General features: G+C 37.8%; 1 protein-coding gene across 3 annotated transcripts in view; it reads right to left on the bottom strand.

Annotated features, from left to right (window-relative positions):
* Window positions 1–27,099, bottom strand: part of TANK (TRAF family member associated NFKB activator) — a 95,258-nt gene that overhangs the window by 48,124 nt on the left and 20,035 nt on the right. For all 3 annotated transcript variants that reach the window (XM_025912452.2, XM_025912451.2, XM_025912450.2), the window contains exon 2: window positions 11,639–11,786. In XM_025912452.2, coding sequence (XP_025768237.1) covers window positions 11,639–11,737 — 99 coding nt within the window. In that variant the 5' untranslated portion in view covers window positions 11,738–11,786. The remainder of the gene's footprint in view (window positions 1–11,638; window positions 11,787–27,099) is intronic.

The following is a 27,099-nucleotide window of genomic DNA, read 5'->3' as shown; positions in this document are numbered from 1 at the left end:
AGTTCTTTATAGATTTTGGATACTAACCCTTTATCTATGTCATTTAGCAAATATCTTGTCCCATTCTGTTGGTTGCCTTTTAGTTTTGCTGATTGTTTCCTTTGCGGTGCAGAAGCTTTTTACCCTGATGAGGTCTCAATAGTTCATTTTTGCTTTTGTTTCCCTTGCCTCTGGAGAGGTGTTGAGTAAGAAGCTGCTGCAGCTGAGGTCAAAGAGGTTTTTAACTGCTTTCTCCTTGAGGAGTTTGATGGCTTCCTGTCTTACATTTAAGTCCTTCTTCCATTTTGAGGGGGTTTTTTGGTGTATGGTGCAAGAAAGTGGTCCAGGTTCATTCTTCTGCATGTTGCTGTCCGGTTTTCCCAGCACCATTTGCTGAAGAGACTGTCTTTATTCCATTGGATACTCTTTCCTGCTTTGTCAAAGATTAGTTGGCCATACCTTTATGGGTCCATTTATGTTCTCTACTCTGTTCCACTGATCTGAGTGTCTGTTCTTGTGCCAGTACCATACTGTCTTGATGATTACAGCTTTGTAATATGTCTTGAAGTCCGGGAGTGTGATGCCTCCAGCTTCAGTTTTCTTTTTCACGATGGCTTTAGCTATTCGGGGTCTTTTCTGGTTCCATACAAATTATAGGATTGTTTGTTCTAGTTCTGTGAAGAATGCTGGTGTTATTTTGATAGGGGTTGTATTGAATATGCAGATTGCTTTGGGTAGTATCAACATTTTAACAATGTTTGTTCTTCCAGGAGCATGGAATATTTTTCCATTTTTGTGCATCTTCTTCAATTTCTTTCGTAAGCTTTCTATAGTTTTCAGTGTAGAGATTTTTCACCTCTTTGGTTATGTTTATTCCTAGGTATTTTATGGTTTTTGGAAATCGATGTTTTTTGATTAGGGTGTTTTATTCATTTACACTTAAAGTAATTACCAATAGGGAAGTACTTACTTTTGCCATTTTGTTATTTGTTTTCTGTATATGTTACAGCTTTCTGTTCTTCATTTGCTCCATTATTCTGTGTTTAGCTGGTTTTTTGTAGTGACACATTTTGATGTCTTCTCCTTTCCATTTGTGCATATTCTGTAGATATCTTCTTTGTGGTTACCACTGAGACTACATACAACATCCTGAAGTTATGACAGTATCTTAAGTTGATACCAAACTAACTTCAACTGCATACAACAAACCCTCCAACACTATAGCTCCACCTCCCTACTTTGTTACTGATATCACAAATTACATCTTTATATATTGTTCACCCATTAATAAAGATTTAAAGTAATTTTTATACATTTGTCTTTTAAATCCTGTAGAAAATAAAAAGGGGAGTTACAATCTAAAATTACAATAATGCTAGCTTTTATATTTGTATATTTACTTTTACAGAAAACCCATTTTCATATGGCTTCAATTTACTATGCAGCATCCTTTCATTTCAACTTGAAGGCATTTCAATTCTTCAGCATTTCTTCTATGTCAGGTCTAGTGGTCAGGTCTTCTAGGTCAGGTAGTTTTACCAGATATACAGAATTCTTGTTAACAGGTTTTCTTCTTACAGCACTTTATTTTTTTTTTTTTATTTTTTTTTAACGTTTATTTATTATTGAGAGACAGAGAGAGACAGAGCATGAGCAGGTGAAAGGCAGAGACAGGAGGAGACACAGAATCCAAAGCAGGCTCCAGGCTCTAAGCCGTCAGCACAGAGCCCGATGCAGGGCTCGAACTCACAAACCGTGAGATCATGACCTGAGCTGAAGTCGGATGCTCAACCAACTGAGCCACCCAGGCGCCCCTTACAGCACTTTAAATATGTCATCCCATTGCCTTCTAGCCTGTAAGACTTCTGCTGAGAAATCCACTGACAGTCTTATTTGGACTCCCTTGCCTTCTAGCCTGTAAGACTTCTGCTGAGAAATCCACTGACAGTCTTATTTGGACTCCCTTGAATATAATGAGTTAGTTCCTTTTCTCTTGCTGCTTTCTAGATTGTTTTTGTTGACAGTTGGTTATAATGGAGTTTGACATGGGACTCTCTGAATTTATCCTACATAGAATTTGTTGAGCTTCTTGGATATGTATATCTATGTTGTTCCCCAAATTTGGGAAGTCATCATTTAATATTTCTTTAAATCACCTATTTCTTTTTTTCTATTTTTAAAAAATAATTTGTCTCTCTTCACCTTCTTCTATAATGTGTATATTGCCCCACTTGATAGTGTCCCCTAAGTCTCTTAGGCTCTGCTCACTTTTCTTACTTTTTTCTTTTTGCTCTTCAGACTCCATTATTTCAAATGGCCTGTCTTGGAGTTCACTGATTTTTTTTTTTTAAACATTTATTTATTTTTTAGAGACAGAGTGAGACAGAGCACGAGTGGGGGAGGGGCAGAGAGATGGGGAGAGAGAGAATCCCAAGCAGTTTCCAAACTGTCAGCAAAGAGCCTGATGCAGGGCCTGAGCTCACGAACCATGAGATCATGACCTGAGCTGAAGTCAGACATTTAACAACTGAGTCACACAGGCATCCCTCCTTTGTTTATTTTGTATGCTCTCTGAGCATACTTATGACAGTGTTTTAAAGTCCTTGTCTATGGGGCGCCTGGGTGGCGCAGTCGGTTAAGCGTCCGACTTCAGCCAGGTCACGATCTCGCGGTCCATGAGTTCGAGCCCCGCGTCGGGCTCTGGGCTGATGGCTCAGAGCCTGGAGCCTGTTTCCGATTCTGTGTCTCCCTCTCTCTCTGCCCCTCCCCCATTCATGCTCTGTCTCTCTCTGTCCCAAAAATAAATAAACGTTGAAAAAAAAATTAAAAAAAAAAAAATAAAGTCCTTGTCTAGTAAGTCTGATGCATGTTTATCAGCAACTGTTTCTGGAAATTTATTTTATTCTTTGAAAGGGCCACATTTCCCTGTTTCTTCATAGACCTTGTAATTTATTGAAAACTGGGGCATGTGAATAAACTCTTCCAGTCTCTAAAGCCTGGTGTGGAAGATCTTCACTAATTAGCAGGCCCCTAATGAGAAAGAATGAAATCTGGCCATTTGTAGCAATGTGGATGGAACTGGAGAGTATTATGCTAAGTGAAATAAATCAGGCAGAGAAAGACAGATACCATATGTTTTCATTCATATGTGGATCCTGTGAAACTTAACAGAAGACTGTGGGGGAGGGAGGGGGGGAATAAGTTACAGAGAGGGAAGGAGGCAAACCATAAGAGACTCTTAAATACTGAGAACAAACTGAGGGCTGATGGGGGTTGGAGGAGAGGGGACAGTGGGTGATGGGCATTGAGGAGGGCACCTGTTGGGATGAGCACTGGGTGTTATATGGAAACCAATTTGACAGTAAATTATATTTAGTAATAATAATAAAGAAGAAGTCAGAGGAAAAGAAAAGAAAACTAACAAAAACTAATTAGCAGGCCCCTTAGCCTTGAGACTGGCTCAGGGTAAAGCCTTAAGGTCTTCCTCGGTATTTGCCGAGTGTGTATCCTGTTTGGGCCAGTGGGTGTAGGTTTCTGTTTGTTTCTGATTTTCCCTGGCTGGCTGGAAGTATCTTAGCTTCTCAAAAGGTCTTACCCCAGCTTCTTAGGATCTTAGATGTTCTATTATAGTCTTCTTCCTTCAATCTCTTGCACTCAGCTGTCCATTGCAGTCCCCCTGCAGTTTCCACAGGCTAAATTGCCCACCACTGCCTTCCATGACTTTTAGCCTGAGACCCAAACTTATGCTACCATTCCCAACTCTGAGCTCCAAGTCAGATGAGACAGAACACACTCCCTTGGATAGTCCACAGACAGGTCAGGATGTTTCAAACAAGTTTCACTCTTCTCCTTCCTTCCTGAGGAAGGGAACCAGGAATTGGGCTATTTCCTCCCAAATGCACCATACCACACTGGGCAGGTAGTGGGTCAAGGGCAAGTAGAAATGCCATGAAATTTCCTACAGTTTTGAATATGGCTTTTCCTTGACTAGGCGTTTGCTTGGTTGCTGATAATCACTGATTTCCAGAACTCCTATAAAATTATTTCAATCAATCTGTAGTTGTTTATTTGACGTTTTCATGGAAGAACAAGGCCTGGAACTTCCTAGTTTGCCATCTTGCTGATGTCACTCAATAGACCAATTCTTCAAGCACAGTGTTAGGAAGGGCGCTAGGCTTACTGACAGCACATCCCTTGCGGCCCTTCTGACATCAGGATGCCAGGCAACTTCTGCAAGGCTGTCCTCTTGCTTCTCTTCTCTCACCTGATTCTCTTCCCCATTTGTAGCTCCTTCTCCTATTGCTCCAAATATCTCTGTGAAGATGATTTCCAAATGTGTGTTTTCAACTGATGCTTTACTTCAAAGATGCACACTTCAATTGCCTGCTGATCATCTTCGCCTAATCTTCTAACACTTGAACTCAAAATATCCAGATCAAATCAAGTAATAATTTCCTTTACTAAAATCAGCATTCAGAACCTTTGCTCTTATCTTCATACTATAAGTTTGAGAACTTGTATGTATCATCTTATTACTAAAGATTCTAAATGAGGAATATTTAGCTGGTTTTACTTCAAAGTTCAATTTCACTTCTGGGAGTAGTTAGATGAGAACAAATTAGTGATTTACACTTGGTATGTTTGAGTCTGTAATTCAAAAAACAATAAATATTCCATAAAATAAAATCCCAAGAAATGTCAAGAGAAGTATACAGGTCTTCCCACAAAAATATTTTAGAAAATTGTTAACTTAAAAAAGCATAACAAATGAGATTGAAGCATAAAACCTAATGTCAGAACTATTTCGTTATACTACAGGGAAGTGTAATGGCTAAAAACAATTGAATTTCAAAAAGACTGTATCTCACTTAATTATTTATTTATTTATTTTTTTTGAAGTTTATTTATTTATTTTTTTTGAGCAGAGAGAGACAGAGTGTGAGCAGGGGAGGGGTAGAGAGACAGAGAGGGAGACACAGAATCTGAAGCAGGCTCCAGGCTCTGGGCTGTCAGCACAGAGCCCGATGTGGGGCTCAAACTCATGAACTTGAAAGATCATGACCTGAGTCAAAGTTGGACACTTAACCGACTGAGTAACCTAGGCACACCTCACTTTAAAATGGGAATTATTATGTTGTCTCTGGAGGATACAAATACCTCTGCAGTCCCCTCATATGAAGCTGTCTAATGTCCTATCAAACCACAGGGGTTGGGCAATGAAATAGGAAGCGGGAGAACAAGAAGATAAACACTATCTCGCCTCATCATTGCCACTTTTGAGCCATATTCCTTTAAACTTAAGCAAAAGGCCATCCACAAGGCATGCAATTAATACCAGTCTCTCCTCAAAACTGTTTATCTTACAACATACTAGTCATTCTCTCACATTCAAGAATTTCAGCTCTTCCTCTCACACAGTCTTTCTAAATGCTCCTAATCTTGTCACCACTTTAAGGAGAAGTGCTCTAATCTGAGTTTCTTAAAATTTCTCAATCCCACTCCGGCTACCCACTTTCATGACTCATTATGAAAACAGAAAATCCTAAACATCAATTCAAACTCATTGCGAACAGTCAATCCTTTCACCTCTCACATTCTTTTACTCCTTCTGGATCTGTTCTTTCACTTCATGGAAACTTCGGACATAAACCCTCTTTTTTTGTTTTAGTCTATTAGACTGCTAGATTAACTTCTTCTTGATGTTAGTTTGTATCTCAAAGCACACAATTTCAATTGCTTTTGTACCCACTTTCTGGCCACCACTATCCACATTCTTCTACTCTTAACTCTGCAATCTCCTAATCCTGGATTTGGCCATCTGCTCATTCCACTTCTATACGAAGAAAGCTGCTGAAAAAAATGACCAACAAACATGGATTGATACCACCAAAAATTCATGGTAAATGCTGGATGCAACATATTTCTTCTCCCATTTTTTAACTGAAGCTATTTCAATTCTTTACTACCACTCTCAGAATATCCTAAAATCACTTCACTCAGATGACCTCACCATGTATTTCACAGAAAAAAATAGACTCTTACATTATAACCCTATTTTTCTTTTATTGAATAAATTTGACATGTAACATTGTGTAAGTTTGAGGTGTACAGTGTGTTACTTTGATACATTTATATATTGTAATATGACTGCCCCTGTAGCAGTATTTACACATTATATAATTATAGTATGATATTATTTTCTATATTCATTATACTGTGCATTAGATCTCTTTGGCTTATTCACTAATCATTACCTCATTACAAGTTTAAACCCTTAAACACCATCAATATTATGTCCACCTCCTAATCCCTGGTAACCACCATTTTACTGTTTTCAATAGGTTTGACTTTTTTAGATTCCACATATAAGTGATACATGATAACCCTGCTAACTTCCTGCCACCACCAACTCCTATCTGCAAACTTATCTTCGTGTGAACCTGTTTTTTTTTTTTTTTCTCATCCCTTCCAGTTCTGAGGAATAGGTGTTTCTCCTGTTTCATAGTCAATTCTTTAGTTTTAAATCTCCAATGACCAACTGGTTGGTCTTATTTCCATCCTCTCACCCTCTTATCCTTCAAATACTCCTTTGCTCTATACACTCTAATTTGGAAATGCTATTTTATACAACGCTATAATAAAATTTGTTATTCTATAATCTATAACTATAATCTCTTCTTCACATTCTACCTAGGCTTCTAAATCCATATTTGTAACCATCCATTATACAATTTCACCTGCATGTCCCACAGGTAACTAAACTCGATAGCTAAAACCTAATTACGCATCTTATTTCCCCATCTGTAAATCTGCATCTTCTCTACTGTTCCTTTCAGTCATCAGTACCACCATCAATCCAGTCTTCTATTCCAGATACTTAGTTATCATCTAGAATCTATGTTATCACACTCAGAAGTGGCCTGCATTCAGGTGCCACCTACTTTCCATTCTGTTTTCTAAATAAACATTAGACTGCTTCCCTAATTCATCCCTAATGCTTAAGTCTGCATGTTGACTGCTTAAAATGATTCATTTTTTCTTTTTTACATTGAAGTATAATATATGCACAGTTGACCCCTGAACAGCACAGGTCCACTTATATGTGGATTTTTCCCCCCAATAAATACAGTACAGTACTATATATAAATGTATTTTCTCTTCCTTATAATTTTCTTAATAACATTTTTTCTCTAGCTCACTTTATTGAAAGAATACAGTATATAATACATATAACATACAAAATATGTGTTAATCGATTGTTTTATGTTATTGGTAAGGTTTCCAGTCAACAGTAGACTAACAGTAGTTATGTTTTTGGAGAATCAAAAGTTACATGCAGATTTCTGACAGCGCGGGGGGGGGGGGGGGGGGCGGGGCAGGCGGGGATGGTGGTCAGCACCCCTAACCCCCTGCGTTATTCAAGGTCAACTGTATATATATAAAACATATGCATATTAATGGATACTTATATATAATCATACCATTTATATATGTATGCCTTTACATACACATAATACATGAAACATATATGCATATATATATATATTAAAGTTGATAAAGTGCCTTGATGATTACCACTTATTTTTATATTCCTAGCTCTTAGAACACTGTTTATCATCAATATGTTTGTTGAGCTGAATTCTACATTGTCCTCTATCCTATATCCTAATATCAGGAAGCCTTTTCTGAAGCATGTATATTAATCCTTCAGTACATTTTGATTAAGAATGTAGTATGAACTACTTAGTCCTATTCCTCATGATAGGCCCCTAATCTACCTTCACAGCTTCTTTTCCTGTACTGCTCTATTGTTCTTGTTGGAGCCATAGAATCACCTTATTGTATGTGGAACGTACCATATATTCCCTTCCTTTTGTGTTTTTATTACATACACTGCTCCCCCTGCTTGTAGGACTCTTCTTCCTTAATTTACCCAACTCCTAATCTTAGCCTAAGTGAGGGGTGTGAGAGCTGGCTTATCACCTGATCCTCCCAGACTGATTGAGGTGCCTCTTCTCTGTGCTCCTATGTTATCCTCCACAGATTTCCACTTTAGCACTTAGCATCCTATGATAAGAACTATTACTCTTCCTTTTTAGCTTCTAATTGGAAAGTTCCTTAAAGGTATAAACTATGTTTTGTTTCAGCATTCTCAGAACCTCATCAAGAGCCTAGTATATGGCAGGCATACAATAATATTTTAAAATAGATCAGGATATTTTGAGTTTAGTACATAAGAATATATAGTATACATGTTTTCTTTTATTCTTGAATACTTGACAAATATTAAAAAAAAAAATTCCCTTTACCCTCCTTGAAATAATTGCTGACGTGAACAAAGGCTTCTTCCATGACAGTTAAAAGGTTAAATTACAAGAGTTTCTTACCATTACAAGAGTAAATATAAGAGTTGCTTACCATTGGCTAGTGCAGGCAGAGGAGCAGTTAGAGAAATTTCTGTCTCTGCCTTAACCTAAGAATATGTCAATACTGCTCTTCCCTAATTCTGTGTTTCCTAACTTTCCTAGAACAAGTATAGGATTGTTGAAATTTCTTAATGAACCTAATAGGAAAATAAGAAGAATAAAAGTTGGGAATTTTGGTTTTGTTTTTCTTTTTTCTGTTTTGTTTTTTAAAAAGTGATTATGCCTTATACCTGAACTAGAAAGGAAAAATCCAAATTCTAAACTTCAATAATTTTAGAAAACTCCCTGTCATTGTTATGTGTCTGTTTCTCCTCTGCGCACCCCAAGGAAGAACTTAGTCCATAAGTCTGCCTATACAAATGGAAGTATTCTTTTATAAACCAACAGGAGAATCACAAATGATTTCTGAGGAATGCAGGGAAATATGTAAAACAGCTAGTTTTATAGATGTTTAAAGTAGGATGAAGAGAATTGTGTAGTTCCTAAAGTTATGGAAGAAACTAAGAACTGCATGGCTAGCATATTTCTTAGACTTCAGAATTTCAAGGCTAATATATTTTTTTTCTTAAATGAGGAAACCAATGTAAGATCTCCCACTTTCTTTTTTTTTTCAACGTTTATTTATTTTTGGGACAGAGAGAGACAGAGCATGAACGAGGGAGGGGCAGAGAGAGAGGGAGACACAGAATCGGAAACAGGCTCCAGGCTCTGAGCCATCAGCCCAGAGCCTGACGCGGGGCTCGAACTCCTGGACCGCGAGATCGTGACCTGGCTGAAGTCGGACGCTTAACCGACTGCGCCACCCAGGCGCCCCTAGATCTCCCACTTTCAACTGCCTGTTGAAACTAATGAAGGTTAGCCCTTGTCTGGCATCTGGGAGCCTAACTTTGGGAACATTTCCTAAGTGATAAAGTTGACTGCTATGACAGCTTACTTAGACTATACCAAGAGACTATGAGATTTATGATGAAGACCTACTTTCCTTCTGAGAGTCTGAAATTTTGGTTGACATAGGGTATCTATGGGACTAGTTCTTTTTTTTTTTTTTGTCTTTACCTTTATTATTTTTTTAATATGAAACTTATTGTCAAATTGGTTTCCATACAACACCCAGTGCTCATCTCAACAGGTGCCCTCCTCAATGCCCATCACCCACCTTCCCCTCCCTCGCACCCCCCATCAACCCTCAGTTTGTTCTCAGTTTTTAAGAGTCTCTTATGTTTTGGCTCCCTCCCACTCTAACTTTTTTTTGTCCCTTCCCCTCCCCCACGGTCTTCTGTTAAAGTTCTCAGGATCCGCATAAGAGTGAAAACATATGGTTTATCTGTCTTTCTCTGTATGACTTCTTTCACTTAGCATCACACTCTCCAGTTCCATCCACGTTGCTACAAAAGGCCATATTTCATTCTTTGTCATTGCCAAGTAGTATTCCATTGTGTATATAAACCACAATTTCTTTATCCATTCATCAGTTGGTGGACATTTAGGCTCTTTCCATAATTTGGCTATTGTTGAGAGTGCTGCTATAAACATTGGGGTACAAGTGCCCCTATGCATCAGTACTCCTGTATCCCTTGGGTAAATTCCTAGCAGTGCTATTGCTGGGTCATAGGGTAGATCTATTTATAATTTTTTGAGGAACCTCCACAGTTTTCCAGAGTGGCTGCACCAGTTTGCATTCCCACCAACAGTGCAAGAGGGTTCTCGTTTCTCCACATCCTCTCCAGCATCTATAGTCTCCTGATTTGTTCATTTTAGCCACTCTGACTAGCATGAGGTGGTATCTCAGTGTGGTTTTGATTAGTATTTCCCTGATGAGGAGTGACGTGGAGCATCTTTTCATGTGCCTCTTGACCATCTGGATGTCTTCTTTAGAGAAGTGTCTATTCATGTTTTCTGCCCATTTGTTCACTGGATTATTTGTTTTTCAGGTGGGCAGTTTGGTGAGCTCTTTACAGATTTTGAATACTAGCCCTTTGTCCGATATGTCATTTGCAAATATCTTTTCCCATTCCATTGGTTGCCTTTTAGTTTTGTTGACTGTTTCCTTTGCAGTGCAGAAGCTTTTTATCTTCATGAGGTCCCAATAGTTCATTTTTGCTTTTAATTACCTTGCCTTTGTAGATGTTCTATGGGACTAGTTCTTAATAAAAACCCTTAACTCTTGCGTCTCAAGTGGAGTTCCCTATGTAGAAGCACTGCACATGTGTGACTAAATTTTTGACTGGAGGCAGGGTGCACTCTGTGTGACTCCTCACAGGTGGGAAAGAGCATAGGAGGCCTGCATGTGGATCCTTCTAGAATCTGCCTGATGGTTTTTTTATATTAATGATCTGGCTGTGTATCTTTATCATGACACTGTAATAAATCTTGGCTGTGAGCATTACTGTATGCTAAGTAGTCCTGTGAGTCCCTTTAGAAACACAGAATGTATATATGCTATTGGGGACCCCCAAGACACTACTAAATAGTGATATTAAATAAATAAACAAAAACTCTATCATTATCATCTCACAAAAGTGGGGGGCGGATTTTTTTGTTGTTTTTGGTTTGTTTGTTTTTTTTTAGATAGAAAAAGAGAAGAGAACCCACAAGCAGGGGGGAGTGGCAGAGGGAAAGAGAGAGAATCTTAAGGAGGCTCCATCCTCAGCATGGAGCCCAATGCAGGGCTTGATCTTCTGGGAAGGGATCATGACCTGAGCTGAAGTCAAGAGATGGATGCTCAACCGACTGAACCATCCAGGTGCCCCACAAAAGTGTGTGTTAATACAATTCTGCCCTATACTCTGATAGTGTGGAAACATGGAAACATAATATAAGAATAAAGGACAGACTTTTGAATTGGATAAATTTAGCATTACAAGAAGTTCATTACATTCTTATTTTTCTCATTTTGCTACAGATCAGTGAAGACCTAATTATGGGCCAATAGCAGACATGTGCCTAGGAACTACTAAGGTAAATTTATCCTCCAACTTACCCTCTTTTGCAACTGAAAATTAAAAATTATTCATGGAAGATAATACTCTTTGTGAATTCTTCCCTCTGGTCACAATGTTTTTTTTAAAAAAAACAATAACAATCTTAAATTCCATCCATTAATATAAATCTCCGTGTTTTAGTTATTTATAGTTCTTCAAGAAAGTTTCAAACAGTACAATATTTTTTAGTTGCAAAAGACTCTCAAATTCCATTTACCAGAAGAAATAACTTTCAAAACCAAAACCATATACCTTTTGCTGTAGCTCTTTTACTGCAGAATCTCTATCCATACATGCCTGTCGAAAGGCTTCATAAGCTTTATTGAGTTGCTCGCCAATATTTTTATCCATTCCTTTCTGTTCTGTAGCATCACTATAAAGGATGGAGTAAATGACAGGTCTGGAAAATAAAACAATTTAGATAGCTATGAAGTTACACAAATCTCATTTTTAACACACATCTTAAAAACAGTTCCATACAGTTTATCATGAACATTATAGCACCAAGTACTATAAAGGTTTATAAAGGCATATGGGTCTCATCTAAAATCCTGATTAGAAATGTTAAGAAACCTTAACTTCTACAATTTTTAATATTCTTTACTAATGTTCAAGGAGCAAGTGGGGTTCCCATTCACAAAGATGCTACTTTGAAAACAGTAATCTATAAATGCAACCTTAAAATGGAGAAATATAAAAGGCCATTTGTTATTAATACTTTATCATAGAAATGCACAACAGGATTAACAACGTGGGAAGGGATTTCTTTTTACTAAACGGACAGTTATTCCCACTTACAAGGTGAATTCTTGCTACACTGAAATTAGAGCAAAGTTAAATAGATAATAAATGTTTGTGGATGGAGTTCACACTGCTGTTATCGCAGAGCAATTAAAATGTGTGAAAATGCTCTTATTTTAGCACAAAATCTAGGGAGAGTTGCTGTTGGATTGTACATTAAAAAAGAAAAAATCACATCCCTTCAGTCCTACCCACACTCTCTATTAGTTTTCCAAACTCCCTGCTGTTTTTGAACTACAGGTGATCTACTGAGTGGAGATAATTTGGTTTTATCATCTCAATTTGCATAACATCTCTAACCACATTCCTTGGCTCTGAGCAGAGGACCATATAATGCTTCTGATTCCTCCTGTCCAGCTGTAAAAAACAACACCACAGGACTTTTCTCTTAATCCTCTGAAAGCCAGAGAATAGATAAAATTCTCTATCAGTCCTAGGGGGCTTGAGGGTATTAAATTATTTCACTTCTTAATGATTGGAAATCCTTCTTAATCTTACACTTTAAGCTTTCATAACATCTTTCATTTTATTTTGGGTACACAATGCTTAAAAAAAATTTTTTTTTTCAGTATTTTACATTAAAACACAATCACATAGGGGAGTCTGGGTGGCTCAGTCAGTTAAGATTCCGACTCTTGATTTCGGCTCAGTTCATGATCTCATGGTTTGGGGGATCAAATCTTGTTTCGAGCTTGGTGCTGACAGTGTGGAGCCTGCTTGGGATTCTCTCTCTTCCTCTCTCTCTGCAGCCCACCCCCCTGCTCATGCCTGCCCGCTCTTTCTCTCTCAATAAATAAACATAAAAAAATTAAATTAAAAATACAATTTATATAACATAAAATCCACCACATTAAAGCATACACTTCTGTGGCTTTTTGTTGTACAATCATCACCATTACCTAATTCCAGAACATTTTTTTACAATGTTTATTTTTGAGAGAGAGAGAAAGCGTGCAAGCGGGGAAGGGGCAGAGAGAGGGGGACAGAGGATCTGAAGCAGGCTTCACGCTGACAGCAGTGAGCATGATGCAGGGCTCGAACTCACGAACCACAAGATCACGACCAGAGCTGAAGTCAGACACTAGACGACCTGAGCCACTCAGGAGCCCCTAGTTGCAGAATATTTTTATCACTACACAAAGAAGGTAATGTTAGCAGTTAATCCCAACTCCCCCCTCCCATCAATCCCCTAGCAATCACTAATCTTCTTTCTGACTCTATGGATTTGCCTATTTTGGACATTTCATATAAATGGAAACATGCAATATATGCCTTTTGTGTCTGGCTTTTTTCACATGGCATACAATTTCTGAGGTTTACCCATGTTGTAGCACGTAATAGTACTTCACTGCTTTTGATGTCTAATATTCCGTTGTATGAATTTACCACATTTGTTTATATGTTCCTCGGTTAATGGACATTTGAGTTCTTTCCATTTCTTGATTATCCTGAAGGAAGTTACTATTTGTGAATGCATACTTGTGTGAATATATGTTTTCAATTCTCTTGGTTACATACCTAGGAGCAGAATTGCTAGGTTAGATGATAATCCTCTTTAACTTTTTAAGGAACTGCCAAAGCTGTTTCCACAGAATGTGTACAAATTTCTATTTCTACTAGTAATATATAAGAGCCCTAATTTCTCTACATCTTCACCAACGTTTATTGTTCATTTTTTAAATGGACACCCATCCTAGTGGGTGTGAAGTGGTACCTCAACAATTTTGATTTGCATTTCCCTGATGATGTTGAACATCTTTCCAGTGCATACTGGTCATTTGTGTATCTTCTTTAGAGAAATGCCTATCTATCAAATCCTTTGTCCACTTTTTAATTCGGTTATTTGTCTTCATATTGTTGAGAGCGTGCAAGTGGGGGGAAGGGGATGAGGGAGAAGGGAGAGAATCTCCAGCAGGCTCCACACTCAGCACGGAGCCCAACATAGGGCTTGATCCCATGACCCCAGGTCCAAGACCCAAGCCGAAATCAAGAGTCAGATGCTCAAAATGACTGAGTCACCCGGGTGGCCCTTCACATTGCTGAGTTGTAAGCATTCTTTATATATTCTGGAAACTAGAGATTTATCAGATATATGTAATTTACAAATTGTTCTCCCATTCTGTAGATTGTCTTTCTACTCCTTGATTTTAATTTTGATGATGTCTGATTTATCTATTTTTCATTTTGTTGCTTGCTTTTTTTCATGTCATATCTAAAAAACTGTTGCCTAATACAAGGCCATGCAGATTTTCATCTATGTTTCCCTACAAGAATTTTATACTTTTAGCCTTATATTTGGATCTTTGATCCACACAGAGTTTATCTGTATATGGCATGAGGTAGGGGTCCAAACTCTTTCTTTGGCATGTGGCTATCCAGCTGCCCCGCCTTTTCCTAATGAATGGCCTTGGCATTCTTATCAAAATTAGTTGACCGTAAATCACAATGCTTTTTTAAATACCTAGGTAATATTTCAATCCTATCAGACAGTCTTTTCATTTTAAGATACTAAATACACTAAGTCATTTTCAGGTTTAATAAAAACAATTTTGAGGGTTTTGTTATGGGAATCAGAATGTTACTGTTTTCTGAATAAATAAAAGAATGGTAATTTTTTTTGGCATTCCACTCAGGAAGTTTGTTTCTACTGCCACCTCTGATAGATATAAAGGACAAAATACCGTTAGGATAACTAACACTGCCAGGATCTCTGACATGCCATAGACACTACAGAAAAATAAATAATATTAACACACAAAGTATCACTTTGAGTACTTTGGACACCATATCATTCAAAGAAGGATTTAAGGCAGCTTATAAAAATACAAGCAAGATAAAAATAAGTATACAAGAAGCAAAAGAAAACAAGGATAGGCAGCTATAGAGACTATAATATACTGTAATATGCTAATGCAGAAATTAGAGGTTTTAAGTAACTAAGTGACTAAGTTACCTATCACTGTCTTAAAAATTTGCATATCATAACAAATTGTCAACATACAACACATTTATATTTTAAAATCTGAGACAAACAGGAGCCTTGAATTGGGAATCCATCTAGTTTCTTATTTTGTTCTATCATTGAATAAGTCTGTGACCTGAGTTCAGGGCAACTAAATCTTTTATTTTTTTTTAGGTTTTATTTATTTTGAGAGCGAGAGAGAGTGAGAGAGAGAGAGAGAGCATGCACACAAATGGAGGAGGGGCAGAGAGAGGGAGAGAATCTTAAGCAGGTCCTATGCTGTCAGCACATAGCTCTAAAATTTATAGGGCTTGAACTCACAAACTGTGAGCGAGATCATGACCTGAGCTGAAATCAAGAGTTGGTTGCTTAACCGACTGAGCCACCCAGGAGCCCTTAAATCTTTCTCAACCCAAGTTTATTTCTCTCCAATACAAAAAAAGATGTTTGGACTTGATGTCTAAGAAACTTATTTGTTCTACAGTTCTTGAGTCTGTGAGTCTAAAAATGCAGGTCTGCTCCATCAAGAAGGTGCATTCTTGTTTTTAAAAATGTAAATGCAGTACTAGAAATAGCTGCATCATATGCAAGTAAATAGTGTGGAGGCTTTACTTCAGGTCCTTGAATTAGATCACACAAATGTCACTAAGAAGAGTTACTGAGTAAATTCCACATGGATGCATCCTATTTCCTGAAATAAGAATGTGTGGTGGAGAGATACAATTCAGGTCAATACAACTAAATAAATGATACATTTAATTTCTATCTCACAACCAAGAAGAGAATTGGGTGTTAGATCAGTGACACTGACCACAGAAAAAGTCGCCGGGACCCAACTAATTAAATTGGACAGATTTCAAATATTAACACCCTGAACTTTAAAGCCACTTGTTCCTCAATTTTTTTAAAGCATTTGTTAAGTGTAAAATTAATTTCACAATTTAAGAGGCAGTCACATTTCAATTACATTTTGGTATGCCTTCTGCAAAACTTGCCGGGCTCCAGGGAAATGGTTTTATTTATAGTAAACATGCTCAAACGCAAATCTCATCACCTAAACCCAGGAGATCCAAGCTAGAGCAACCTCTACCTTGGAAACATTCTTACAGTTATGGTTTTTCTCTCTTTTTTTTTTTTTTAATTTTTTTTTACATTTATTTATTTTTGAGAGACAGAGAGAGACAGAGCACAAGTGGGGGAGGGGCAGAGAGAGGAGGAGACACAGAAGCCGAAGCAGGCTCCAGGCTCCGAGCTGTCAGCACAGAGTCCGATGCGGGGCTCGTACTCACAAACCATGAGATCATGACCTGAGCTGAAGTCGGACGCTCAACCAACTGAGCCATCCAGGCGCCCCTGGTTTTTCTCTCTTAAGTGTATTTTTAGGAAAGCCATCCATGGTCTGGTTTGCTGGCTCCCCTCCATTCTATGAGGAAAAGATTAAGTCACTGATGCCCTAGAATGCATCTGGGCAAGGAGAAGGCAAAGCACCCCTACTCACTCAGGGCAATCCCCTGAAGCTAGGATAGTCCCTACCCACCCACATCTGCCCCTCTGGCAGTAGTTCCTTTTTTCCCCTGGGTGGTTCGTGTGAGAAGGAAAATGAAGGACAGCAAGTTCCTGTTCTGCCTCCTGGGTCCATTGTGTGCCCACTAGGAGGAGGCACCAAGAAAATCCCTGGGCAGCAGGCTGCTTCCTCTTTCATGAATCCCTTGGTTCAATAATGAAACTGTTCAATAATAAAGAGGTAGCCTACGTAAGGGAGATAATTTTATCTTTCCTTGGAAAAGTTTCCAAGCTCCAACAAAAGTTTGCCAACTGCTAGGGTCAAACTTAGATTTTAATAAAATATATCCCATTACTATTCAATTCAATTAAAAAAAAAGTTTACTTATTAGCAAGGGGCTTCAGAGAGTACCACATTAGAGTTGTGCTCCTTTTACAAAGTTTTTCCACCAATTCTTTATTTCTTATTATTCACATTGCCATTTGACTGATTAAGAGCTCAGAGACATTAAATGACTTGCCTAGAGCTACAAAGCTGTAAGTGTGCGAACTGGGAATAAAGATTTGAAACTCTTAGTTCAAGAACTGTTTATTAAAGGCAACTGCAAAGTATTCTCCCAGGGTGCCATGGTGGATATGTTCATTTGATAAACATTGCCAAGGAGGAGCAAAGCCTGTACTGGGCACCACTGACACAGTGAGAACAAAACATACACAAAACCTATCCTCACGACGACATCATTAGCTGTAGCTTAAAGTGCGTGTGCACACGGATGCACGCGTGCACACACACACACTCCCTGAGGTATCTAAAGGCCACAAAATTTGGAGAGGAAAGTGGTCACATCTATTTTTGAGGTTTAGGAAAGGCTTTGAGAGGTAGGTAACATTCGCACAGGGTTTTGAATTATGGATAGGAATGACCTCACCCATTCCTTTTATTTGATTATCAAACAGCAGTCATCCTTTCTAAAGTGGGTTCCCAAGGGCTATAAAGAGGTTTTTAGTGTTAGGTAATATTTATTCTTCACTAAAAAAGGCTAGGATAACAAGCATTTCTTTGTGCATTGTTCAGCTTGATTTTTCTGATCATACAACTCTGCAAACCTGAGATAATTCTTCAGTATAACAATGATGGTTACTTACAGAAAGGGTTGATTAGGCTAGTGCTCTTCCCATGATACTTGAAAAGAAGTAACAGTGGGAACGAAATAAAAGGCAAGTCTTGTACTTTCACTGGACCTCAATTTTCCTTGCTTTTAAAATGAAGGAGCTAAACGATTTAATCTCCTTCAACTTTATGATTATATAGCATTTCCAAGCAAAAAGAGTACAGAAGCGATTGCTTGGCAAGTACAGTGATATATTTTTCCTCATATGATATAGATTTAAAAGAAGTATTCATTTTGTTTTAATTTTTATTATAAACTAGGCCTTGGTTACAAACCAGCTGATATGGCATTTAATTTTAGGATGGCAAGAAGCATGGAGTCAAGTTACATAGGGTGTCCTGGAAGTAAAGAAATGATATGATACTGTGAAAGTATGTGATATAAAAAATGTGAAATAACACTGTAAAGACTACTTTTATTTACTTAATAACATTTAAGTATGCCCTCCTAACATTGTACCGGATAGAAGGAAGAAAAGTAAAGGTTCTGGATTCAGATCCCAGATCTGCAATTTTCTAGCCATTTACTTAGCTTCTTTGTGTATTAGTTTTATGATACACAGTTTGTAGTGTTATTGTGCAGATTAAATATGAAGTATGTATATTATCTGTTCCTCAACATCTGTTCTCTTCTCTAGTATTCCTGACTTATAGCTGGTATGGTCATGTGACTATGTTATGGTCATTGGCAAGTAAGTGCAACTTCCAAAAGGAGCTCTTCTCCTCACTTTTTTTTCCCTTCCCCAACTGGACAGGATGTTGTGGTTAGTCACCTAGAACACCATGGTGAGGACAACACTTCATAAGGCTGGAACAACAAGAATGAAGATGTCTATGTCCTTGATACCGTGGAGCTGCCAGATCAGCCCTGGACATCTTATACTTTAAATTGTAGTATGTGGAAGAAATAAAATTTCTGTCTTATTTAAGCCACTGTCTTTGAGGGTCCCTTAAGAGAGGAGGTGAGCTGTATGTTAACTGGTACAACAGTCAACACTAGTTCAGTGCTGAATGCATCGTAGATGTTCCTTTTTTCCATGGGAAAGAGACAAAGTCATCGTCTTTGCCTTTTTCTCTAATTAGAGCTTGTAATTTAGTAAGGCAGGCATGCATGAAAATGATTAACCACACTAGCAGGCCAATTATAAATGTGTAAAAAGGTATGATCATATCGTATCTTGATAGGGGTCTGGGAAGCACAGGTGGAAACATTTGTGGGAATTCACCCAACAGTTCACTGAAGATTTATTGCATGTAAGTTTTACCTCAAAAGAAGAAAAAAGAACTGCTAAATAAAAGGTGTAAGCAGGATAACAGCTCAACAGGAAGAACAATTAAAATGAGAGGGATTGTGGAAAGCTTCACACAGGATCTGACACATGAGGATTTCAACTAGTGGAGAATTGAGAGGGAGGAAAGAATATTCACTCTGAAAGAGCAGAGGAATTGAGAAGCCACTAGTACAGTGCATTTAGGGACTGTAGGTATTTTATTTATGAAGTCTAGGATGTGTACAGAGAGGAAGGAGAGGTGAGGGTGTTAAGACAGAAGTCAAGGCTACCAGGTATGATTGTGCTGCACTGTAAAAGCCCTAGGGGATTCATGCAGACCATAATTGGAACCCCCTAGAGTTATAGAGTGTGCTAACTGCATTAACTATATGCAGCAGACTCAGTTATGGCCGGATTGCAGTGGACCCTGAATGTTACTATAAGAAATTTAGGTTTTAACCTGCTGACATTAAGAAGTAATGGAGGACTAGAGTGCCTGGGTGGCTCAGTTGATCGAGTGTCCAACTTTGACTCCGGTCATGATCTCACAGTTCATGAGTTCAAGCCCTGCATTCAGCTCTCTACTGACAGCACGGAGCCTGCTGTGGATTCTCTGTCTCCCTCTCTCTCTGCCCTTCCCCTGGTCATGCTCTCTCTCTCAAAAATAAATAAACATTAGAAAAAAATTTTATAAAAAAAAGAAGTAATGGAGGATTTTCAAGCAGGAGACGAACACATTTTAGAAAGGTAAACTGGATACACCGTGGAATACAAACCTGGAGACAAAGTGAGGATATCTATAGGAAGCTACTGCGTATTCTGGGTGAAAGATGGGCTTGAACTAGAGCAGGGGAAATGAAAGATGAATGGATTCAAGAGACATTTCAAAGTCACAATCAACAGGATTTGTTGGCCAAATGGATGTCCACAATACACAGGAATGCAGCATTCAGGTCCCTGCAATTCTAAATCAGCTGGCCTGGGATGGGAATATGCATTTTGATAAGCAAAGCAACCCAGGTGACTTTGTTGAAGATGGTTCACCAGCGATATTTCTCAAAACACCAGGACTTTTGAAAGTCCTCTGATACTGGTAAGTCCTTTGACAGGCAACCAAGCCCAAATCTTTTTACCAAAAACAAACAAACCAACAAACAAAACCCTACATTTTTGTAAAGAAAATAATGGAAAGAGAAAGAAGCAATACCCATTATCGTATCATTTCATGTCACAAAATGCACACTCTTTTCCTTCCAAATATAAAGCAAAAAAGATAGGACCACTTATAATCTGGACAAGGTCATGTCAGAAGGTAAATAAACTAGGGAATGCATAAAATAGTAAGGCATTTTAGCAGAAGTCTGTTATCTTATACAAAGGCAAATAGGTAGGAATGTTATCCAAAGGGTCTGTTAACCCTTACATGCTGCTGAGTAACAGGAAAAATAATTCTGTCTGATTGTGTGATCTTTTTTTAAGTCTCCTCCCTTCTACTCTGCCAAATCTGTGACAATAAAGTAACATTACTAATGATCTTTCACAAGAGTAGGATGGTTTGTACCTATCTTCTGGTGCTAACTAGAAGAGTCGGGGAAAAAAAATATTTTCAGTAATCTTAAAAAAGTCCCCCTACACAGACCACAATAATATAAGAGATGTCACAGGCTGCACAAGATTCATAAAAGGCAAAGTTGTTTTTGAAAAAGAAGTAGCTAAAATCTCATGAGTTAACAGATTAGGGACCCCTCCAGCATCTCTGAGTCATTTACTGTATCAGAACAAAATAAAACCACTATGAAAGGAAAGAGCTCTTCTATGAAGATAGTGAAACTTCAGGAGACAGGGGACCTTTTCACAAAAAGGCCTGTTTTCTCTTAAATCACAGTTTAAATTGCTGAGCAGTCATTTAGTGTTGAGAATATTACCAATGATAAATGGAAAAAGGCAAAAGCTTACATAATTATAAAGCTGTACTCTGTGCTCTTAACCACGGGCACAGGACTGCTCAGCTCTTCATAACCTTGTTTTTAATTTCCCTGAGGAACACCTAAAGGCTGCTGGGCAAATGTTTGCAAGTCACAACTTGTTTTATTAGAAGTAATTGTGAGAACTCCAATGGGAAAATAAATAAGGTTTCAGAGATTTCCAGATCTCTATTTCCAGTCATTCCCAAGACGTTTAGGGTGTGACTTTAAATGTATAATATGATAAAAGTTTAAAATCAGATACAATACCATGCAACACACTCTCTCACTCCAACTGTTGGATACTCCTGAAGACAAAACCCCCAAATCCCTGGATATCCTGACAAACCAACCTCTCAAACCGGCATTTGTGCCCAAATTACCCAAGTCTCCACTCTCCTCAAGGCCAGTTTTTCTCAAGTGAATATTCAGACCAAGTAACACTTGCTGTGCTATCCTACTGTGAGGAAACAAGAGCTTATTAAAAATTTTCACTTTTGGGGCGCCTGGGTGGCGCAGTCGGTTAAGCGTCCGACTTCATCCAGGGCACGATCTCGCGGTCCGTGGGTTCGAGCCCCGCGTCAGGCTCTGGGCTGATGGCTCAGAGCCTGGAGCCTGTTTCCGATTCTGTGTCTCCCTCTCTCTCTGCCCCTCCCCCGTTCATGCTCTGTCTCTCTCTGTCCCACAAATAAAAACGTTGAAAAAAAAAATTAAAAAAAAAAATTTTCACTTTTTTCACTTTCACTTCTTTTTGTATCTGGAAAAAAAAAGATGCTATAAAATGCAGATTCCAAAGTTAATTTTTAACTGAGACAACATCTTGTGTAAAATATATTAATTTCTTTATTGAGACAATTTGAACATTATAGATCAAAATTAAAAAGCCTAGTCAACCACAGATAAAATCAGATTTAGGAGTACAGAGTACAAACTTGTTGACAGGTAAGAGTAAATAAGTCATTTAACCTTTCTGTGGACCTCAGTTCCCTCATCTGCCCCAGTTTAGGATGTCTGGGGTAGAACATACTGTAGGACATGGGTTAACAGAATCATCCAGGGTGATTAAAAAAACAAAACAAAACAGACCAGTAAACACTGTCCAAGACCTCTTGGATAATTTGGGGGGCGGGGGAGAGGGGGAAAAGCGGATGTAAGACAAATTTAGGATCACTGCCACAGGGGGTCAATTCATAACTAGGAAAGCCCTGTATTCTGTATAACACTGTACAAATACGCACCATGGCAGGGAAACAGACTATTGATAAAGTGTCTTTGTGTTCCACAATGATCTGCTTTTTGAACTGTTTCAGAAGAAGCATATAGAATTTGGAAACAAAAATAGCAGTTGCTAAGGTAGAAGATGTTCTTTAAAAGAAAGAAAAAGAAAGAAAGAAAGAAAAAAGGTATTTTGATACTTTGGCAGATGGCCCACAGCAATAGCACTCTAATGATAATCTTGGTTCTGTGAAAATTCCACAACTCATCAGTTTATATGACAAGTGTTTCCTCTTGGAAACACTATTAATGGAAGAGACTCCATTGATAGCATTTGCACTGAGGTTCATGTTGAGAGAGAAATTTGAGTGGGACCAAGTCTTCTCCCACCAAGCAGCAATGGCCCTTTCCACTCGATGCTCCCCCTACCAATACCCTAATCATTTCAATTCTATCTAAATTCTCAAACTATCTACAGATAGTTGAGAAAGGACATAGATCTCAATGACATGACTTCATTCCAAAAAGGCACACAGCCATGGACCAAAAAGACAATTTTAGATTTCTGTTTGAATGACAACAATTCCAACAATGAAGGAGGTATTTCCTCACAGAGAACATCAGGGATGGGGGTAAGGATCGATACCTACTGAGGTAATATTACTTGCTTTATATAAAGTGCTTTATATAAAGTACCTTATTTTAATTTAAATTTAATTTAAATTTAATTTAATTAAATTTATATAAGGTGCTTTATATAAAGTACCTTATTTTAATTTTTCTATTGCAGGATCACAAATTGCCTTCCCTTTCTACATAAGGATACTGAGCCTCAAATTTATGTAAGTTGACTAAGGTCAAAGAATTAGAAAATGGAAGACCCAGATAACTCCAGGTCTCTCCAATATGAAAGTCCAATCTCTAGCTCATTTTATTCTAATTTAGTCTTTATTTTTAACCACAGAGATACATATCTATATTTTAATGAGTCAAAGAGCTTCACAAGGCTTAAGAAAAACATTAAGTCCCTTGCTCTCTTCTTTCCCCTCCCCATTTCCTGCTTCACCTTGGCAACAATTTTCAGTTCTTTTGGTTCTTTTTGGTATTTATCTCTGTATCTCCAAACATGCTAATGTTGCTACTATTGATTTTTCAGTTTTACTTTTCTTCCCACTATGCAAAGTAAGGATTCAGCTCTTTTTAACCCCCCACTCCCTGGCCCTGACCTGCAACTTTATACTCCCCCCATTCTCCCAAAATAGTTATATCTTCTAAAAAGAGGATAGTTAGATAAACATTCAGCTTTACTTTCTTATAACTATGCAATGTTATTCACTGGTAAGCCATACTATGACTCCTTTCCCTTCCCTGAAACACCTTTCCCTGAAAAAACTTTATTTGCTTTATTTCCCATCATACTAATACAATCCATTCAGACACTTCAGTTACCCTACCATTTTCATCTTCTTAGAGGAACTCCCCGTGAATTTTGTGACTTCAGTCTAGATTTGTTGATCTCTATGCCTGAAGGTAAACCTTCATCTCAAGACCTTCTTTCACCTTGATTTTGAGGATTCCCTTTGTTCATCTCTCTCTCTCTAGCTGAATCCCTCATTTTCAGTATCCCAAATTTTCATCTTTCTTGTTTTACTCATCCCATTTGGTGGACTAAACCCTCCAACAGCTTCCTGAGAAAGTGTTTGCAAAGAAAATTTTTTGAGACCTTGCATCACTGAAATTACCTTTACTCTACCCTCAGATTTAACTGATAGTTTGCCAGGTTAAAAATTCTAAGTTGGAAGCAATTTTTCCACAGAATTTTGAAAGCTTTGCTATGCTCTCTTCTAGCTTCGATTTGTTTTTGTTGAAGTCTAGAGCCATTTTGATTCCTGATCTTATACTTAACTCACCTGGAAGTTCATCCTTCAGTTCTGGGAAATTTTCTTAAAATATTTTTTGGCCAATTTCATTCTTTCTGTATTCCCTTGTGGGACTCCTCTATCAGGATGTTGATTCTTCTTAAGTGTTACTCTAATTCCTCCCACCCACCTTCTTTTTAAATGAACTTCTCTTACTTCATAGATAAAATATCTTAAGCTTGCTGTCTTTGGTAACCAATATTATTCTCTAAGTGACAGTTAACCAATCCTGAAGAAAATAAAATAGTAATCAAAGTGGTAGTGCTTCCAGAGCTCTACTGAGGCTGGGCGTATGTGAACCAAACAACATTCCACCACCAACTGCCCAGCTCAACCAGAATAACTTAACTTTGATTAGTTATATATTTTGGGATTTCAAGTTTGAAAAGAATCACCGGCTTATAGGTATCAGATTCCCACCGCCTCCACCCAGAATGATTTATAATGCTTTAATAAGGTCTATTTTTTGTGGAGTAGTAGAGACAATATGGGTGATTTGGAAGGTGGGAAAGGCCCCTCTGCTGGGTTTCCCCCACTGCTGAGACTATTCTACTTCTATGTAAGTGTTCTGCCAGGGTTCACACTTGTGGTAAGAAGGCACTTCAAATCCATTGCAGTTTCGGGACAGGGGGAGGAAATCACCTTGAGTTACCTCTTCCACTCTGTCCTAGAAAAGAAAGTCGCCTGCTTTTCCAACCCTCTGAGGTACGAATAGTAATAAGCATTCACATTCTATTTCAGAAAAGTTGCCACCTTAGCAAAAGAGATAAATAAATTCGTGAGAGATACACCCTGTCTTTTCTGTATTTTAGTTCTGTATTAGCCTCCTTACCCACAATTAGTATCAGAAACAAAAGTACGAGTCAATAACGGGAGTACGTACCCTTAAACAAAAGGACATCCTCTGTCTTACATAGTTAGGGTAAAATTTTAAAGACACGCAAAAGTATGTGTGTTTTCCCTACTTGAAGAAGGGAAATGGATAAGAACTGTCACTCCTAACATTTAGTTATAATCATTTCCCACTTTTAAGAGTTCCCTAACATAAGCAGCCAATTTCCCAAAATGACAGTTTGCATTTGTAGTCTCACTTTCCAATATACCCATAGCACGCTGTACCTCAAGTGTTAGTGTGTTACAGTCAGGCAGCTGAAATAATAGAAACTTAAATATCATTGAGCCAGCAGTGTTAGAAGTTAGATTTTGTATTTTTTCCATAAGCTGGTAGTTAGCTAAATGCATCACGATAAACAAGGTAAGACAACTCCCTACTCATCAAACCAAAAGCTCCCCAGACCAGGTTTCCATTTTGCTGGATGTTAAAACTTCGTGAAACTTTTTGTGCTATCTTTTAAGAGTTGAAAGATTTCACAGCCAAAGACCACACCCATGTATTTCAGCTTTGCTTTACTTCCTTTTTTTCTCCAGTAGTACTTCTTTCTCTCAGGCTGTTTATCAAATTTTGTGAGTTGAAGTGTACAATCAGTGTAACACCAAAAGAAAACGGGACATGACATGTGGTATTCCACCCCGATGTGAACAGAAACATGGCACTGCTCAGTTAGCTTGCTCAGCTTCCTAAGGGGTATCCTCTCCTGCATTAGGGCCATGTTAAAATCTGGAAATGGTGGGTGGGGGTGAGGTTTATGCAGTTTAAAATGACTGTTTAATATTAAAAATCTGTTTTCTTAAGTCATATAAAGCAGTGCTCTGCAGAATATTCTTGGATGGGGGAACTACAAGAGAAAGAAGACTGTGTGGGAAAGAGGAGCAAATATGAAATGTCCTAGGATCTGTGAGATTTAAACGTTAATCAAAAAGGAGATAAGGATTCTAAAAAACCAAGAAACATCAATATCAATGGAAAGATATTTCTAGTTTAGAGACAGCAAATATATGAAATCATGAAATTATATTATAGTAAATGCTACATAACAAATGGCCATGAACAGTAAATGCATTTAAATATCCCACAATAGTTCATTTTATTCAAGCAATCTGAAATATTTTCTTAAACAGATCTGAGTCCCTGATTTCTGTCCTTTTAACAAGTCACTCTCCCTAGCAAATTACCTAGTTGTGTTTGTTCTGCTGTTCCAGAGAATAATTTTCTATAACTCATTCTACGCAAATGTTTCAAAGATTCTTATAACTTCAACTTCTTGAGTAACAATCAAAATGGAACTTACATTATTTTTCTTAGTCCACTCAATTCCCAGTTAGTGCCTTACTGAAATGACTTGAAAAGATAGACCTTGTGTTCACAATCTACTTTCAACACTTTTTTTTTCTTTGCAAAGCAAAACTGTTGGTAGTAAGTGAAAGCAACTTCAGATTACCACTGCTCAGTTTATTCTCATAATTTAGTATTGATAATTACTATCAAAGAGAGTATCCCTGCGTAAAAGAAAGAAAACTCAGGTTACTATCAAGTTACTATACAGGACATCTCCCTTGTGAGATAAATGATTATCATTATTTACTTCCCAGACTCTTTTTCTTAAAAGAGTAAGTCCCTTAAATGTTTTTCTTGGTTGCACAACAATGCAAATGCATTAAACCCTACCAAACTGTACTTAGAAATAGTTATGATGGTAATTTCATGTAATATGTATCTTGCCATAATTTAAAAAAATGTTTTTATAGACTGGGGATTGAAAAACTATGACATATGTATTATACAGGTCTCAAAGGCTTGTTTTCAGTTTCAAAGAACCTAGTTCCAGTCCTTCTCAATTTTTTTGAACAGTGTCAAATATTGCACCTAGTTCAAAAGACTGTACACTAATTAGCCATCCACCCACAAGGCAGTTCATTTTATATTCTCTGCTAGCCTTTTTTGAAGACGACTCAGAATCTTGGTCCCAGACTATAAAGAGATTTTTGTTACCTATTCTAGATAATAGC

Source organism: Puma concolor, chromosome C1, assembly GCF_028749965.1.
Source record: "Puma concolor isolate L17-30 chromosome C1, mPumCon1.1.hap2, whole genome shotgun sequence".
NCBI lineage: Eukaryota > Metazoa > Chordata > Mammalia > Carnivora > Felidae > Puma > Puma concolor.
The sequence above is the reverse complement of the archived record's forward strand: the minus strand, read 5'-3'. Positions and strand labels throughout refer to the sequence as shown.